This window comes from Ambystoma mexicanum, chromosome 10 (genome assembly GCF_040938575.1).
Source record: "Ambystoma mexicanum isolate Mex_15411 chromosome 10, UKY_AmexF1_1, whole genome shotgun sequence".
Classification (NCBI taxonomy): Eukaryota; Metazoa; Chordata; class Amphibia; order Caudata; family Ambystomatidae; genus Ambystoma; species Ambystoma mexicanum.
Window position 1 is genome coordinate 319,313,077 of NC_090932.1, and position 19,110 is coordinate 319,332,186.

General features: G+C 48.6%; 1 protein-coding gene across 1 annotated transcript in view; it reads left to right on the top strand.

Annotated features, from left to right (window-relative positions):
* Window positions 1–19,110, top strand: part of LOC138493169 (disintegrin and metalloproteinase domain-containing protein 9-like) — a 4,098,706-nt gene that overhangs the window by 970,888 nt on the left and 3,108,708 nt on the right. Inside the window, exon 7 of the mRNA XM_069620352.1 lies at window positions 7,663–7,725. Within this exon, the coding sequence (XP_069476453.1) occupies window positions 7,663–7,725 (63 nt within the window). The remainder of the gene's footprint in view (window positions 1–7,662; window positions 7,726–19,110) is intronic.

Here is a 19,110-nt window from a genome sequence, read left to right on the forward strand (position 1 = left end):
CGGAAATTGAGGGAGACTCTATTGGTATGCAAGCACATTTTTTCCCATAGGTGGTCAGAAACTTCAAGGCCCAGTTCATCTGCCCACTCACTGCGTGCCCTGGAGGGTCGAGTCGGGGCACTCGTCAATAACAGTTTGTATAATGAAAAAACAACACACGGGCTCCACCTGAATTAGCGATGTATGCAATCCCTGGGGAATCCGGGCCTCGTTGGGGAAATCAGGCCAAGCGGCGCAGAAGGCAGCGCAGAGCCTATAGTATTGCAGAAATTCTAGTGCCAACCCGGAATGGCCCGGCCTCCATGTCTGTGGGTTTATGAACCGCCCATTGGGATAGAAGTCTGTTATGCATGATAGCCCAGGGTGCCCCCGTGTCACGCCAGGGCTGTGTCGTGTATAGGCTCCAGCCCGGGGAACCCCCAGACGGGGAGCCACTTGTAGTAGGTGTACTGTTCTGCCGTGGCACTGAACAATTGGCCCCAGGCACGCACGGTGGTTCCGACTGGTTTGATGGGTGAGTCTGGTGCATACTGCTGGTGCAATATGAGTGTCATTACATTAACACCGGCTGCTGCCAGGATCTCCAGCTTGACATGCGGGCGGGAAGGGGAGAGGCGTATTGAGCCTGTGCCGTCAACCAATACAACATCAGGTCAGGGGCGGTAAATCCCCCTCTCTCGTATGGGAGCGTCATATCTGACAATTTTTGGCGCACCGCGCCTTAGTGCCACAGGAACTGCGCGCACAGTATGTGTAGTCTTGTAAAGAATTTCCCCCCTGGCCAGATAGGTATGTTACTAAATGTGTACAATAACTTGGGGAGCAATACCATCTTGATGAGTGAAAGCTTCCCAGCGAATGACAATGGGAGAGAGCGCCACTGTGCCATTTTGCACTCGGCTAGCTGTGCCGTGGCTAAGTAGTTGTCCGCTAGCAATGTGTCTTTAGTTGGGGACACCTGGACCCCTGCCTTAATCCCGCCGGGTGACCAGCAGAGTGGGTATTCATTGGCCGGTTGTTGAGAGGAGCTAGTAAGTGGAAAGACCTCAGATTTGGAGTAATTGATTGTGAATCCCGAGTGGGTTCCTATGCGAGTGATATCTCGCAGAATTGGATCGAGATGGATAGCGGGGTCCCTGATATACAATAATACATTATCTGCGTAGAGAGATATAATCTCGGGGGTGTCTTTCCGTTGTATTCCACTGCGAGAGTGGCGCGCTCTGATGTGGTCTGCCATTGGCTCTCTCGCAAGCGCAAGAGCGAAGAGAATCTGGGAGAATGGGCAGCCCTGTTGGGTGCCTCTGAAGAGCGGGATCAGCGCGGACGTCAGGGAGTTGACTCGAACCCTGGCCACGGGAGAGGTGCATAGTAGTTTGATGTACCTGATCATATTGGGGCCAATGCCCATCGTCTCCAGCACTAACCACATGTACTTCCAGGATACCATATCAAACACTTTTTGAGCATCGAGTGTGACCGCAACCGCATTCGCGCCCTCATCGATTGGTGCCATAACGTTGAGCAGCCGCCTAATGTTGTCGGAAGTGGATCTCCCCGGTACAAAGCCTGCTTAATCCTCATGGACCATGGGCCTCATTACGACCCTGGCGCTAATGGGTTAACGGCGCCGTAAAAGGCTGCGGCGCCGTTAACCCATTAGCGCCTTACTACGAGGTCCCTTTGCGGGACCCGACCTGAATGGCTGGTCTAGACCAGCCGTTAAAGTAGGGACCCGCAAAGGGACCTTGGTGCTAAGTACGGTACCGCAATTTGCGGTACCGTACTTAGCGCCTTCCCCAGTCCCATTGAGCCCGATGGGGCAAAAATGGGAATGGGGAAGGGCCAATGTTCAATGGGGAATTACCGCCCCGCCAACCTTGGAATGGGGTGGTAATTCCCCATTGAACATTGGCGGAATCGTTACGATACCGGCACCAACCATGGTGCTAATAGCGCCATGGTTTAGTGCCAGTATCGTAATGAGGGCCCATGTGTGTCATAACTGGGAGGAAACTGTTCGCTATTACTTTGGCGAAGATCTTGGTGTCCAGATTCATGAGGGAATGGGGCCTATATGAGCCGCATTCATCGCTGGGTTTACCGGGTTTAAGTAGCACCGTTATATCGGCCTCACGCAAGGTGGAGGAGAGGGCAGACATGCGGAGTGACTCGTCCCATACCTCCAATAGCTTGGGGGCCAGTATAGCTATGTGTTCCTGGTAGAATTCGGCTGTGAGCCCGTCGGGGCCCAGTGCTTTACCTTTAGGGAGATTTGAAATGTCTACTATTTCGTCTAGTAATCTCGGGGAGTCCAGTTCGTCCCTGGTTGCGGGGGAGATGCATGTCGTGGGTATCTGATCGAGGAGATCCCTCATATGCCGTTCACTATGTTCAGGGGGTTGGGAATAGAGGTTTGTATAGAAGTCAGTGAAGATGTCCAGTATCTGCTGGTCAGACCATTGTGTAACGCATCGTCCGTCCTTGACACAAGCAATCTGGGCCTGACCCCATTCTCCCCTTGTTAAAGTAGCCAATGTTTTACAGGGTCTATCGCCCTCTCCATACCTCCATGTGGGCTGTGGGCGGCTAAAATATTGTACTTCCCTGGTGGCGTGTGCGTTGAACGACTGAAGTTCCTCGTCAATTAGAGCAAGGGTGGCAGGGTCGACCGATGTCGGACATTCCCACTCCAGCTCCCGCAGTCTGGACTCGGAGCGACTGAGGTCTGCTCTTATTGTCTTCAGTACTCCCGCCTCCATAGATATGGACATTCCTCTGATATAGGCTTTGAAGGCGTCCCAACGGACACCAATGGTAGTGGCCTGAGGAGTGTTGTGCTCAAAATAGGACTCGATGTCTGCTAAGATGTCAGCCTTAAACACAATGTCCCGAAGGGCAGCAGACTTGAATCGCCATGTGTTAAATGTTGGGGCAGGTATCCCCAATCCCCTCGATAGGGTGATTGGGGCATGGTCAGAAAGGGTATGGGTCAGTATTTGCACTCCCCCCACCCTTCGCATCACCCCGCTTAACACTAGGAACAGATCGATTCTGGAGAAGCTATCGTGGACAGAGGAATAATGGGTATATTCACGTAGTTGTGGATGTAATATCCTCCAGGCGTCTTGAATGTCAAGTGTTGCGCTATGTACCTGCAGCCTGCGTGCTGCACCAGACAGTGGTCTGGGGGCGGTCCCACTCCTGTCCAGCCTTGTGTCTAGTATCAAGTTCATATCTCCTCCCCAAATGATCTGGATTCCCACATACCCCAGCAGTACAGATGCCACCATATCCACAAAGTTGGGGGTATCCACATTGGGACCATATGTGTTCACTAGAAGGTATTCTCTGATGGCAATAGTGCAGTGTAGTACGACGGATCTGCCATCGGGGTCAATATAGCTCTTGTGTAGTGTGAATTTTATGGATTTATGAATCTTTGTCAACACACCTCTGGCTCGAGTGGAATAGGAGGTAGAATATCTGTTTGGTCCCCATGATGGTGCCATACTCATTGCCAGGGAGCCCTTAGAGTGTGTTTCTTGTAGAAGTAATATTTTGCAACCATGTCTGTGAGCATAAGCCATGATTTTGCGGGCCTTGGTGTGATTACTCAAACCCCAAACATTCCAGGACATTATGGTAGTGGGCATTTCAGTTGTCTAGGGCACATCCCAGCTCTGTTGTCATAGCATGTGTTTGCAGCCAGTGCTGCCGTTCTGAAGGCACCCCGATGTAACGTGATATGCCGGTCTGCCCCCTCCCCCACCATCCCTTCCTGGCAGGTAGTGTCCCCAACCTCCCCCCTCCCTACTGTACCAAACCTTCCCACAGAACAGGAGTTAGCGGGTAAACCCCAACATAGATCCACCACGCTACTGGCCCAACAGGGGCCAACACCCACCAACAACCCTACGAAAATGATTGTTGCAGCCGCAATGGGGCGCGCTGTTGCCGTGTAGTTGACACATAAACAAAGCAGGGAACATTGAGTACCGAAAGCGGTACGTGAGTCAGCGGTACACATAGCAATCGCATATTACACATCACCAGTGAGCTTAGCAAAAACAGGGCTTGATTGAAGAATTAAGCAACATAAGCAGTCAGTTCCCGGCAACATGAGACCAATTGGTTAAAACTCAGAAGCAAGTACAAACCTGTGTCAAATTGAGCAGTATAGGATGAGGAGCAAATAGTGGCAGCAAGAAGGGAACCAACTTGGCGCAACTGCTGCGGGAGTCGGTGTATATGGAAAATTAGATCAATGAGTCGTTATTACCATCATCTCATTGGGAAGCACACATTAATGACCAAACAAAGGTTACATGAAATCCAGTCATCTAGTGCTCAGTCATTGTCCATAGAGTCCCCTGCTGGATTGTGAAGCGGTATCTGCGACTCTATGAACTTCACAGCTTCCTCCGAGACGGTAAAAAAGTACAGTTTTTCCTTATAGGTAATCTTGAGCCGCGCCGGGAACAATATTGCATCGGGGACGTTACGCTCTCTTAACAGTTTTTTAACACCGAGGAACTGTCGCCTCTCCTGTTGCACGCCAACAGAGAAGTCGGGGAATATCCTGATGGTGTGTGAGTCGAAGTGCAGGTCGCCCTTCTCGCGTGACAGGCAGAGGATAAGGTCGCTGTCCCTATAATTGAGGATTCTAGCGATGATAGGCCTGGGGAAGTCTCCCGGCTTAGGGTGCGGTGATAGGGCCCGGTGGGCTTGTTCGACTGTGAAGTATGGGGACAAAGCAGGGTTGCCCAGTAGCTCTTTAAGTAAGTTCTCGACTGCCACCTCCATGCGCCCCTTAACGGCATTCTCTGGGACCCCAATGATGCGTAGGTTGTTCCTGCGTGAGCGGGACTCCAAATCTTCGCACTTCAGCTTCACGATCTTCATGTCTCGGGTCAGGGAGGCAACTGTGTCCTGAAGGGTGTGCAACCCATCCTCGTTCACGCCAATTCTGTTTTCTGCCTCAGTGATCCTCGTTCAAGCTTGGTCAACCCGCGATTTAAGTGAAGCGACATTGGCGTTGATATCGTCCAGCTTCTCGTAGAAGGAAGCAAAGTTCTTGGGCATTGATTCCATCAGTGTAGTGAGATCAGGGAATGGTGCCGCCGGGGTGCGCTTCGGATTCAGATTCACCCTGGATGGACGATACAGACCATGACTCGGCCCTCGGCGCCGCCTTTGTGAACCTATCCATGGCCCCCACCTTGATAGCCCCCTGGGATTGGTTAGACATTTCCGGTGCAGTACGAGGCGCTAAGGTGCCCCAGTGGACGATGTCTGAGGCGATGTGGAAAGTAGAGGTGCAGCTCAACGTAGCGGTGCCCAGAAAGTGCAGGGAAGGGCAATGGGGTACCAATCGGGAGTACCAGGGTTTGGCAGCATCGGGGTCTGAAGTGTTGATACTGCTATAATGAAGTCGCAGTGGGGCCAGCAGCTGCCTCAGCCCTCCAACGTTGAGTATACGGGGGTAGCAATGTGGTGTACCAACCCCACAAAGGAGTAATGATGAGTGATAATGGCAGAGGTTACATATGCACTAGTCCAGTAGCTCTTGACCGTTGGAGAGCGAGGTTGGGGGCCCTAAGGCAGTTGAGCACTAAAATAGATGGAGCCCCAGGGCCTGGACAGATCAGCCACACATCAGTGATTATGGGGGCACAGGGACTCAGATAGAGAAGCACCACCCATGGCCCAGTCCACTCAGCATGGGCCAAATAATGGAGAGGCAGGCCAGGTCCCCATACTGTCTGTGCACAGTTTAAAGGTATAGGCAGGTACAGCGTTGGGGCCATGCCAGGGAAGGTGTAGTGTGGAGTGAAGGAACAGTGAGGGGCCAGCAGCACAGGCAGCAGATGTAGACAAAAGTTAGGGCCCCCCCCAGCTCCTCACCTGCCCCGCGAGCGCTCCAGTCCCAGCTCGCGAGGAGCGACCTCCCGGATCAGCCAGTGCCCGTAACGAAGAGCGCGGATGCCCCCAGGGGGAAAGGGGCCTGACAGCAGCCCGCCGGGGACACAGGGCGCGTGGCTCGAGGAGGAGGTCCCCAGCCCAGGCTCAGGCTCTGTGTGAGGTCCGGAGCATCCCCTAGGCCCCCAGCGTAGTAGGGCCGGCCCACAGCCCGGAGGAGAGCGCCGATGGCGTCTGCCAATGCTGGTCCGGGCACAGCCGCACCTCCCAGGCCTCAGCGCTGCGAGACAGTCAAGTCGCTGTGGGCCCAGGGGGGGCCGCAGCAGCACACACAGATGCGGTGTGGGGCCCAACCGAGCAGCCCCTCGCCGCGGTGGTGGAGAGTCGTCCGAGGCTGGATGTGCGGTGGCGCCGAGAGCCACTCACGCGGTGAGGCAGCAAACAGCTGCCAGTCGTGGCAGGTCTTCTGGAGTCCGGATTCGTTCAAAATTGGAATCAAGCATCTACCAGGGTGTCATAAGCATTCCAAGTCAGTATCAGATGATGGCGCCAAGGCAGACCGCTGATGCAGCCGGATTCGTGTTGGATCCGCACAGAGCTCTAAAGCTAGGCAGCCATTTTCGGGCTGCTCAACAGCGCCCCCCTAGATCACTGGTTTTAAAGGTGGTTCAGCAAATGATCAGCAGCTGAGCCAACATGTGTTTTGCTAGATTTGACATCTTTGGGGTTGAAGAGAAGTTTAAACAGTTTGGAAAATATAAGGGACATTTCTTATTGGCTAAATGTCTCCTTTTACCAGTTGTTCATTTGGTCAGACAAGGAAGCATCATTTTTCAAATGAGTTTTAAAAAAGAAATTTTAGGTGCATGTGTTGATTTATTTTCGTCATTGCTAATGTTTTTTGTTTCGAACTATATGGTAATTTGGGAAATGCAATACTGATGTACTTTACTTCTTTACAGTGCACCATAAAAGTACTTAGTTACATAGAGGTTATCCACAAACAGGTGGAGAATACGAGCTGGGTAAGGCACATTTCATAGCCAAATCGCTAGAAAGCACAACACGGATTTGATTAAAAAAGCCCATCAGCTTACTTTTAACTTTACTTTTACTTTACTAAATTTGTATAGCGCAGGCCATGGGCCCGAAGGCTTAAGGGCGCGTAACACAACCGAACAAACATTCAACCCATATGCTATCGGGATAAACCACTGAGCGAAAGAGAGAAAAAAGCAGCTGGAATAAGCCCTAAGCAAGCTAACGGGGTGAGAAGGTCCTTGAGAGAGCCCACACAAACGCAACTCTAGACAATCTAATTTGTCCAGCAAGATTGAAACAATTAACAGTTTACATTTTTTTTAAAAATACAGACTTAGTTTATTTTGCTGGAATGTGGGGAACTGTTGATCTCTCTCCTGTTAAGAGAAGGACAAATACAGGGTCTGAAGGTTGACCCCCTTATATTGCGGGAGCATGGGGTTTAAACAGAAGAGAGAAGTATTTTTTTGTGGATAGATATGTTTGCATGTCTCTCGGGGTGGACTCTCATATGGTCATTACTGTGAAGATGACATGGGGGGAGGTGGCATTCAAGAATGCTAATTTGACAATAAACCCTCAATCGATTCATAATATTTATGTTTTGGAATATGTTCTATCTTTCGTAATGATAAATGTAAATGAATAAATACAGTTGAGTTCAACATATTTAACAAGGAAAAACTGTTTATTTTAAAGATGGAAAAACGACGGACTAATGCTGCATATATGGAACTCTTTGTAATTGTGACTCATCCTTTGGTAAGTTCTTATAATATATCATCTGCTCAGATATATCACCTACTACTTAATCTACTAAAAAGGCATTTTTATTAATGCATGCATGTACACTGCTTTTGTGTACATCTTTCACAGTGAGTTGCTTTTACAAATTCTGTTATTAGAATTGAGTTGCTACATGGTATTTATTATGTAGTAAATACCTTGTGGTTAGCTGCAGTATTGAGCAATTAAAAAGGTACAGGAAGTATTGGAACAATTGAATATTAAGCACGTCTAGTTTTGTAAATGTAGATGGATGGATGTATGTCCTTCTTGGTTTATAGATTACATACTCCTCTGTGGGGGTCTGCCCTGCCCCACAGGACAGAAAATACATCTTACCTTCTACACTGAAAAAACAGACCTACTTTAATTGGCAATGCTTGCTAAGGAGGATCTTAAAATGCCTTTAACCGTGAGTCAAATGGCCAGAATGTCAGCTAATGCATCTCTTAAGAAATACTACCCGAGCCAGCGGGCGGGATCAGGTGGTAACGGGCCGGCCCAAGTTAGAGGCCGGAGCGAAGCAAGGGCCTTGTCGATGGACCCTGGTGCCATTAACACCCATCTGAACCGTCGGCGAGGGTATTATAACTGTTACCTCACCAGGTTTTTAATCCGGGTGCTGATACCAATCGTTTAGGTCCCATTCGTTCAAACTAATGCTTAAGATGGCCAGCATGAAAATGGAAGCAGGGATCCGCCCGCTTCCATTTGCATGACAGCCCAGGTTGCTGAGGCGAGCAGGGAAATGGGTGAGAGTAGAGTAGAGGAGAATGGAGGAGAGGTGGGGGGAAGATGGCGGGACGGGTTGAGCAGCCTCCAGGTTGCTCAGAGTGCAGGCTTGGATTGTGGGATTTAGCCCATGATCCGAGCAACTTGATTGGCTTCGGTGCCCGCTCCGGGTGCTGATTGAATTTACGGCATAATGTACGTATTACTTACTGGTAATCTTCATTACTCCTAGCCCTACTCTTCCGTGTCCCAGTACTTACTTGTGAGGTAACCCTCCCTCCCCACAGAACCCTTTTTCACTTTCTATTCTTTTTATCATGGCCCCACCTCCTCCCTTCGAGGCATATCAATCCTTGTCACTCTACATCATCCAGTTATTACCAACTGCCTACGTAGGCCCCTTGTTATTATCAGTTGGGGGAGGAGGTGGGAAATAAGTACTGGGACAAGGAAGAGTAGGACTAGGAATAATGAAGATAACCAGTAAATAATCCGAACATTACCTCCATGTCCCTCTTCCTCGTCTAAGTACTTACTTGTGAGGTATACCAACTCTAGGTAATGAATGTGCCTGGAACAGGAAGCACCAGACAAAACGGTGACATGCACACCAACCATCACTGAATGGATTCAAGAACAAACCGACAACAGACTCAGTTTCTATGTCAGAATAACTACAGGAGTGCTGCACTTAACCCTTTAATTCCAAATGCCATGGCCTCCTTTCGGTGTAGATTAAGACGATAGTGCCTGATTCATGTGTTTGGGTCTGTTCAGGTAGCCGCCCTGCATATATTCTGGATGAAAACTCCCTTTGCTTATGTCCAAGAAGCTGATATGACCCTGGTGGACCTTGCCTGTATCCCTGAAGGGGAGTAGTGTCCATGGACACATAAACAAGAGAGATGGTATCTTGCAACCAACGACTGATCGTTGGCACCATGGCGTTTTCCCCAGAGAGGTCCCCCTAAAGGAGACAAACAAGCTGTTGGTAGCCCTGACATATAGTTTTCCCCAAAGCTCCTCTTTCATGTCTATGATAAGACAAAATGTCCTCTACTGCTTAGGCACCATGGATCACAATGGAGTAAATCTCCTTCGCCAACTCCTGCGTGGGTACCCTCCTGATGACCTTCTTTACATGCAGTCCCTGGATCGCCTGATGCATCACCTTCCTCTTGGAATGGCTCCTGGAAGCGGTGTGGATGAAAATTCTATCTCGTATCCCCAACAGTTGACCCAGGTGTCTCCAGAAAGCCGGCTCTATTAAGTTCAGTTACTTTTGAAGGCAACCTCCTACTGGCCTGGTGTCAGGATTTCTGCTTTTTAAGTGAAGAGGCGTGTCGGGACTGCCCCTTTTGCTCAACACTTGGGAGTCTATGCTGCTTTGCCCGGCTAGTTGGATCCTAGAGAACCACTTGGTGGTAAGGGAGGATCTGGGTTTAGGCTTCAACTTTCCTCCTTAACTTTCTGCATGGTTATCGGCTTTAAAGACACAATGGACTTTGTCTTTAATAGTCTCCCCAAAGAGAATTTTCCCATCAAAGGGAATTCTCATTGCGATGTTCTCCAAATGAAGCCAGACCTCCCGTCTTTGATGTGATCCCTTGGACATTGCTGATGCCTTGATTCGGCCATAGGCTAGGTCAGACATGAATTCAAACTGGGTCTTGACTGCCTGAAGAATCAGGAGGGGCTCTGTTCCCTAATCAGCCTCTCCTTGTTTTTTTTAACATCTCTTTATTGAGTTTTTAACATGAACGTCTAGAAAAAGAACAATAACAAATCCCCTAACTACCCTCCCCGCTCCACTCCTCCCCCAGGCGATTTTCTCCTTCTGTTACGGGTCCTCCCGGACGAGGTCGTTAGTCCGACAGTAGATCCAGAATCTTAAGGCGCTGGGGGCACCAGATTATTCTAAAATCGCCCTTCAGGAAGTCCAACGTCTCTCCCCAATCCCCTGCAAATTTTGATAATTCCCCATCCGCCGCATAGGTCGCCCACTCCAGAGCAACTGTATCCCAAACCCTCCGAAGCCAGTCATGGAAGGTCGGGACATTAATACTCCTCCATCTCTGAGCAATTAGTGTTGTAGCTGCAAGTGTCAGTATCACTCTTGCTCTTTCTCTGCTGCGAGGTTCGATCATTGTCCCCCCGGCCTGCAGTCCCAGCATCACCATTTCCGAAGCTCTGCTCCTTTCTTTCCCAAACGCCTGATCTTGCCCCTGTCGAACCTCCTCCCAAAAGGGGACAATTTTCGGACACCTCCACCAAATATGTTCGACAGTACCCTCTTGCCCACACCCTCTGCAGCAATCTCCTGATATCTCTGGGTACATCTTATGTAGAGCTGCCGGCGTGTAATGCCCCCCATATATTATTTTAAGCCAGGCCTCCTGTGTTTGGGATGCCCTAGCCAGTTTAGGAATTCTACTCCACAATCTAGACCATTCCTCCATTTCCACTGTCCTCCCTAGAACCTGTTCCCACTTCGACATAAAAGCCCAGCGTTTATGGGGGCCAGATTCCTCCAGGACTCTGTATAGGTTACCAATAAGGCCCTTAGCCCTGTCATTGGCAAGCAGGAATTTCTCAAAGGAGGTGGTCTCTCTAGTAGCTGCTCTTTTTTTTGGTGGATGCAACAACCAGTGGCGAATCTGGGCATACCGAAACCTTTCTCCTTCCCCAACTCCGAAGGCTTCCTAATCAGCCTCTTTTATCACAATGTACAGCCCTCCGAGCGCCCTTTCCAGTATTTGTAGGATTGCTCAACTGAGAGCTATGTGGTTCCCCCATAGGCCTTCTTTAGCGCGCCGTCCAATTTTCTATCCATAAGATCCTTGATGGCTTCCTCAGGTGCCATTAATGACCTTCCCACTAGGATAGGATGTACATTGTCAACCTGATACTCTGTGGTATCAACTTTTCCTCTCATTTCAGGGGATATAGTTTTGCCAGAAATCTGGATACAGAAGTCTTGTCTGGCACCTTCTATTTCCTGAGTATTTTTTGTTTCATTTCTGTAAGAAGGGGAAGCCCTGCTCATAGGGCATGCTTAAACTGCAGAGGTGGAGCCCTTGTGGATCCAGCTGGTGAGGGCTCATGTATTGGGCCACCTGGATCAGAACATTGGCTACTGACTCATGTAGGTATTTACTCCTTAGGTCATCACCCAGTGAGGAAAGGAAGTCCTTGGAGGAGCTGGGGGAGGAAGAGTCTAATGTTGAGGATGAGAAAGGGGAGACAAGCCTGCATTTATCTCTACTTCTGATGCCTTCCACTTTGATGGCCTTCTTAACAAATTCCAGCAGCTGATCTTCTGAAACCTTCTCATGCCTCTTTCTTTTACATGTTCTTTCTAGGGAGCTGGAAGAAGATGGAGAAGGAGATCTAGGCTATGAATGGTGCCTCTTCTCCGTGTGCTTCCCCATGATGCCTGCCACAAACTTGTTGCCAGGGAGAGAACGAGATCCATCGTGGCCTTTTCCCTATGTTTAAATAAGAAGGACCTGCCACACCGGCCCATCCGCACACATGGGTTTCTAGCAATCAATGCCTACGCTGGCCACTGGACGCAGCAATTATGTTGCTCACCAACCTTCACGGCCCTCCCCCAGCACCTCACTTGTGCCTGGGGCAGATCTACCTGCTTCCTGCTGCTTCACTAAAGTTCGGCTTGGTGGTCTTCGTGAAATCGGGGGATCCTCTGATGCTGCAGGACCACCCGCTCAACCAGTGCCCATTGCTTGGCGTGGGCCCTGAGATCTCCCAACCTGGTCTGACAGCCCAACCGGTAGGCTCTTTCTCAGCAGGGCCTCCAGGAGCTAAGACCACAGTCAAGAAGTCACCTGATCCACAGGGCACACCCAGCCCGTAGTCCCAGGAATGTGGCCCGTCTTGGCTCTGCCAGGAAAGGATCAAATGGTGTTGGGCTGGTGCCAAGGTCGCTGCCAAAGACAGGCCAATTTTTTAACTGGAGGATTTTGGGTGATGAGGATTGATATGCCCCGATGGAAGGAAGCGGGACCAGGACGAAAAGAATAGAAATTGAAAAAGTGTTCCTGAGGGGAGGTAAGGTTACCTCACAAGTAAATACTGGGATGAAGAATAGGGATGTGGAGGTAAGGTGTCATTCACTTTTGGTATATTGTTTTCAAACGTAATTACGTTTTTTGGAATTATGTTTCCAAGTTTGGCGGTATTGCGGTTTTAAATCCGCATGAATGCCGCCAAACGGAATTACTGTTACCGGCACTTGGTCCAGCGGAATTGCCACCGGATTACAAGTGGTGTATGGTGGTATTGGTCCCCTTTTATGGAGGGGATTTCAGCAGAACTACCGCCGGCAGTAATTCTGCTGATTTTGCTGGAGGTTTTTCCTCCGCCGCACCACCAAAATTGTAGTATAGTGGTTCTGTAATGTGGCATTAATGCAGTGATAACAGAGTTACCACTGCATTACTGCCGTTTTTTCCAACACTGCCGTACTTCTAGTAAGGTCCTACGTGCTTTATTTACACAAGGTTTGCTGAAAGAACGTTTAAAAAAAATGTAAAGTAGTATCTGGCATTTTACATGGCTAAGAATAGATTGAAGTGTATAATTGAGAAATGAGGTTTTAAAAGAAATAGAAAAATCATATCAACTTGAAGCACTTCTGGCTAGTAGTAGAGTACTGCATTATGTAAGCTTGTAAATTGCCTTTATCCAAATGCATTCATATACCATTATAGTAGTATTTAAAACTGAGAGGATAAAAGTTTTTAAAACAGCAAGTATAATTTCTTTTTATTGGCTTCCCCACTTGTCGAATTTAGATGACATGTTATGAAAATCACTTTACTTCCCTGGGTCTAGGTTCCCTTGTCTGCTAAAATAAAAGTTATTCTAGGTTTAACATTAGTAGTAAACGACCAAGTGTGTGTGTGGGTGTGGTTGTCCATAGAACAGGAATCACAGCCTCTTTCCTCACCACTCACAGCTCAGCTGCTACCTCCCGCTGAATACTGTCATTGTGGTTGTGGTGCTACTATCTTAGTAGCTTTGAAAGTAATCTGTATCCTGCGGGATGTTGGTCGGTCTGCCCTGCAGTGAAGAGGATCATTCAGTGGGCCTTTCGTCAACCCTGTGCAGGCAGGGAGTGGAGCACTCCTGGGGCAGAGCCTGGCTGACACTAACAGCAGCTTTCCAGTAGGTGCGTAATTCAAACGCAGAAAGTTCCCACCTGCGCTTCGTAGAACTGGAAAAAGGATTTCAATAAGTGCTGAATTGTTTTGTGTTGGAGGGAAGCCTGCAATATAGTGTTGGAAACTGTGATGGAACTTGCTTTTCTGGGTCCCACAGGGACCTGTTCAGCACTAGCTGTCAGCGATTGATGTATCTTTTTTTTAGAACAGTTTGTTTTACAATAAAAGCAGAAAACAAAACAAAACAACAACAAAGGTCGCATAGCATAAGTGCAGCACAACAAAGGTTGTAGGACGAAAATAAGAATACATGTATGCATGACTTAGGGTAGCCGGGGGATGAGTGCCTCCCGTTCCTGCGTATCCAGTACATAGTGGGTCCAGCGCCCCCCGAGGTGAACCGGTGTTGAGTGTTCACACTGCTTCTATCCATTTCCCCCAGACCCTCTGAAACTTCCCAGGGCAACCCCAGGCATTATACATTTTTTCTCTAGGGGTGCACATCTGTCCACTTCATTGACTCAGCGGCTGAAGCTCAGTCTTTTGGCCGAGCCCCGCGTAGCAGCAGTAAGTCTCTTTCTCAGTACTAAAGCCACTGCCAGGAATGTCTTTTCATATTTGGTGAATTCCACTTTCCCCCCCAGATTCCCAGTATTACTAGCTTCTTGCGGAACAGAGGACCCTGTTACACCAGAGATCCTGCCGATACATTTCCACCAAAAGTCCTGTATTATATCACAGCTGCACACCATGTGGAAGAAGGTACCCTCTAGCCACTGACATCTCAAACAGGCACCATTGTCTGCTACCCCCCACCTTGCCATCGCTGCATGGGAGTAGTAGGCCTGATGCAGTATTTTGTATTGTATTAAGCGGAGCCTGACATATATTCCTATGTCTCGCGGGAACATTAGCGCTTCTACCCATTCCTCCGATTCCAACGGACTCACTTCCTTCTCCCATTTTAAGCGCAACCGGGATAGTTCCTGGGCTCCAAAAGCGGTAAGTACCTGGTAGAGTGTGGATGTGGTCTTCGTTGGGATTTTGGCATGAAGAATATTTGCTTCTAGGGGAGAGCATTTTGGGACCTCAGCTAGCACAGAGAACTGCGCATGGATTGCATGTGTTAGTTGTAGGTGTCTGATGTGTTCTCTTGTGGGCAGTGCAAACTTTCCTTGCAAAGCCCCAAATGCCAAAAGGTGCCCCTCCTGTACCACATCCATTAGGGTGCGTATCCCAATCTCCTCCCAGTTTGCAAAGTGACCCATTTTTAGAACTTCAGGAATATGCATGTTGTTCCATAGGGGCTGGTCCAGTGTTGGTCTCCCATCCAATATGATGGTGAGCCTCTATCCAGGTTTGTCTGATGTGTTGAGTCTACCTTGGCATGTCTGCCGTCTCCTTTTCTGGTCCGTATAATACTTGTAGGGGTGTGTTTGTTCCCATGTTCCTAGTCTCTCCCCCTATATGTGGCAGCCCCTAGGTTGTTGCCCCTCCATAGGAGTCTCCAAAGGATGCTATCCACTGATGTGAAGATTGTTTTAGGGATGGATCGGGGCGTTCTGAAGCACATATAGAATTCTCAGGAGTATCAGCATTTTAAAAAGAGCTACTTTGCCCATCAATGTCAGTGGGAGGGATTGCCAGTGGACCACATCAGTACTGAATCTGTCAATCACTGGTTGTAGGTTAAGATGTAGGAAGTCATCTGTATTGGGGCTTACACAGATGCCCAGATATTCAAAGCTCCGGATCGAGACGGAGTATGGGCAATGCTGTGGGATCGCCTTGTCCCCACCCTAAAGGGGAAAAAGAACTGTTTTCTGTTTGTTTACCCTGAGTCCACAGAATTCCTGATACTCCATGAGGATATCCGATACGATCAGGCAAGAGGTTTTCTGATTGCTGATGTAAATAGGTAGGTCATCCGCATAGAGCAAGCCTCAGTCTTCCCCTCCCCACGGCCACGCGAATCCCTTCCACTCTCCTGTCATCCTAAGCTTAATCGAGAGTGGTTCTATGGCAAGTGTAAATAGCAGGGGAAGAAGGGTCAGCCCTGCCTGGTTCCCCACCCTAGTGTGAAAGCCCTGGAAGAAGCCCCATTTACCTGTACCACTGCCACGGGGAGTCATATAGTAACCTGACCCAAGACATAAAGTTTTGCCTGAATCCCATACGGCCCATATTGATTTATCTTTAATGTGTGATACAAAACAAACTGAAAACATACATATCAAAATATAAATCAATACTTATGGATGACTTAATAATTTACATTTAATGATATATGCTCCATTTACAAAATTGTTATACAACAAGCCAAAAAAACATGAAATGGCGAATGGATCCCTCTGCAGTGGAAGAGCAAAAGCATGTAATTTCTCCATTATCACTAGGGAGCCACTTGCCGTTGCCGAACATAGACTGGGACAACGCAGATTTAAGGAGCTTGAGTCGATTGTCTTTTATTGCAGTTGGTTACAGTTAAGTACCTGTCAGTGATGTTTGTAAGTTTTGCTTTTCTTCTCTGTAACATGTACCATATCGGCCAAACATCTCAACACTATTTTGGATTCAATTATCTCCTTTATACATCTCGTACACAGCCTTTGGATACACAGTTTATATATTTACCGCTAGTGCACCTGGGATAGATTAAAGATCAGGGTTTAAATCTTCTACGAGGCTCGTGAGCTGCCACACTAAATATGTTTTGGGGTGTTAGGAAAGATTCCCATTTATGTGAAGTTTTCCCTCCAGTTGTGTAACTCCCCCAACTTTTTGCTTTGTTTAAACACCATAGTCTGACTTTGCCAGTGAAGCACAGCCTTCTGCTGCATTCCACTGGGCTTTTCCCTCACTTTGTTATGGGGAAACTGACATGCCCCTAAAGACAGTCAGTACTGGGAGACTTTGTTTCCCTTAGTCCTTGTCAATGTTGCAGCTTTTCTGCAACATGTTGCAAGTGCACAGTGTACCTTACAGTACAGCGCACTTGGGTCTCATAGTCATTTCCAAAGGCCCTAGATACTCTCCAAGGATTTTTTTAGGAGTGCAGATGTGCCTTGGACAGGGCTGGTGGCAACTTATCTTTTCATGTAATTGTAACCCTTTCCTACCAGGTAAACCGCATTTACTGTGTTTGACACAAATAAGTGGCCTGGCTCCAAAATGGCCATGCCACGAGGTTCTTTGTCCTGTCCTTTGGCCATCTTGCCCCTTCACCTTCCCCAGGTCGAGCCGACCCTGGTCAGTCCTTATTTGGGCATGCATTTCCCCGCAAAATGTCAAGCTTTTGCAGGCTTCTGCATGCCTTGTGTGTGTGCTTCTAGTATGTCGGATGGACTGTCTGGTTCAAATACACATACTGGGTGCCAGAGAGTCTGGTGTGCTGTGAATGCCTGCGACCGCCGTGGTGCATGATTGGTCCACGTATGGTGTGCCTATAAGTGAGCAGATCTCCCATTGGGTCCTCTTCGTTTTGGCGCGAAGGAGATTCTGGATAAGAGAAGGCTCCAAACGCCCATACCAGGTCGATCTCTTGAGTTCTCAGTGAAGGAAGGATAGGATCCAAGTATCCTGAAACTAAGAAGCTGAGTCGAGGAACCGCTGGTGACCCGCTGGAAGGTTTGGCATCCAGAGCCTGCTGTTGTCCCGCTGGACCCCTCTGCATCTGATCGAACTAGAAGGTCTGCGCAGACGCTTCGACCCATTGGAATAGTGGTACTAACTATTCTCGGCACCTTCATCAATCCCTGCAAGTAAGCCTACTCAGAAGTGTCCCTGGGCCAACCAGTGGGCTGACCAGCTTGCGCAGGACCTTTGCTCTGACACTGCCGCCGTTTCGAAGAGCCCCTTGAAACTTGGTCTCTGTTCACAGCACTCTCACACAGAATTTTGTACACTTAGCGTTCCCAGGTCTGGAGTAAAGAGAGAGAGCTTGAACCGGAGTACACGCGGTTACCATGTCGCCCAGCCGTGGGGAAGAACTTTGAAGGTGCGCTGCTGCTGTGCCCCTCTTGCCCCTGAAGCCTGCTACAGTGAAACTGGCCTGATCCATCCACCAGGAGTGGAGAAATCCCCACTGTCCCGTTTGGGAATCAACGCTGTAACTTCATCGCTGAAAGCCGCAGAGCTGCAGAATTGCCGCATTTGAACCTGCAACCGAAGTGGACTCGACTGCCGAATTTTGGTCCGGAGTGCGCCGGGGGTCGGTGAGTACTAGCAACCCTTACAAGTGGCCCCTAGCGCATCCATCTATTTTTATGCACAAGTGTCCCTTGATGGCCACTCTCCTTTTCCCAGATAGCCTGTGCTATCGAACCATTCCCAATTCTTGGAACCTGCTCTGCCCTGTTGGGAAGACCCTCCTCGAATAGTGGGAACTTATTCTGCATCACCTCACCTGCGTTCCTGAGCTGCTACAGACCCTACAAGAGACCCCGTTTCGCCCATCTGCACTACCGTGTGCGCCAGCATTGCAAGTAGATTTGAGCAATATGCTCCTCTCATCGTAGGGATTGGACTGCCTTTCAGTTAGGATTGTGACTACTGCAGAATTGCCTGAAGACTCTTTGCACTACCTGCTTCCTTCCCTTTTAGGTTGTGGACCCATTTCGTGCATTTAACCTTTAAGGCCCATTGGTCTTGTATATATGTATTTTGATAGGATTGTGTTGGTCTATTAGTGTTACTGTGATTATTACTTTGTGTTGAACTTCACAGGCCTTGAATAAATGTATTTGCATTGTTAATACATATACACCTGACTGGGAGTGATTTGTAAGTGTCCTTTAATCTGCATGCTCATTGAGGTCGTTCAGTCACCCTCACCCCTCCTGAGACCTAGTCTTGACCGCCGCCAATGCTACCTTGATTGGTCTGGCTTGTCCAGAAGGTTACCCTCTTCCAAGAAACTAGGCTGGCCTTCTGAACCTCTGCCCACCAGGTCAGAGTTCAGAAATCCATCTTAACATTGGGTACATATTGTTATAAGTGCTCCAAAGTGCTGTTCTGTTTCTATTGTTGTATATTACACACATTAGAACACATACTCTACTTACTGTATTGATTCAGGGGAGCAGAGTTTAAAATTGCTACATATGAGGGATTGTGAGAGGATTTCAACATCACATTGGGCCTGCAGTACATTGCACAACAGATTTGTATTGTGCGCCTGGGCTGTTGGTATAGGGGCAACCTGAATATCCCCCTGTTGGCATCAATTATTACAATATTGCTTATATTGATTATGAGACAGCAATAAGGGCACAGGTGAAAACAATGCACACCAGAGGCCTACTAAAAACCCACCCATAATACCGTTTCCGCCAGATTTAAGGGTTACCGCCCAACTCGTGATAAGGCCCTTAGTCTTCACATCATCCCCTTTCATCACCTACACAGACCCTATTATGTTAGGGTAATTTCTGGTGGTCGGTAG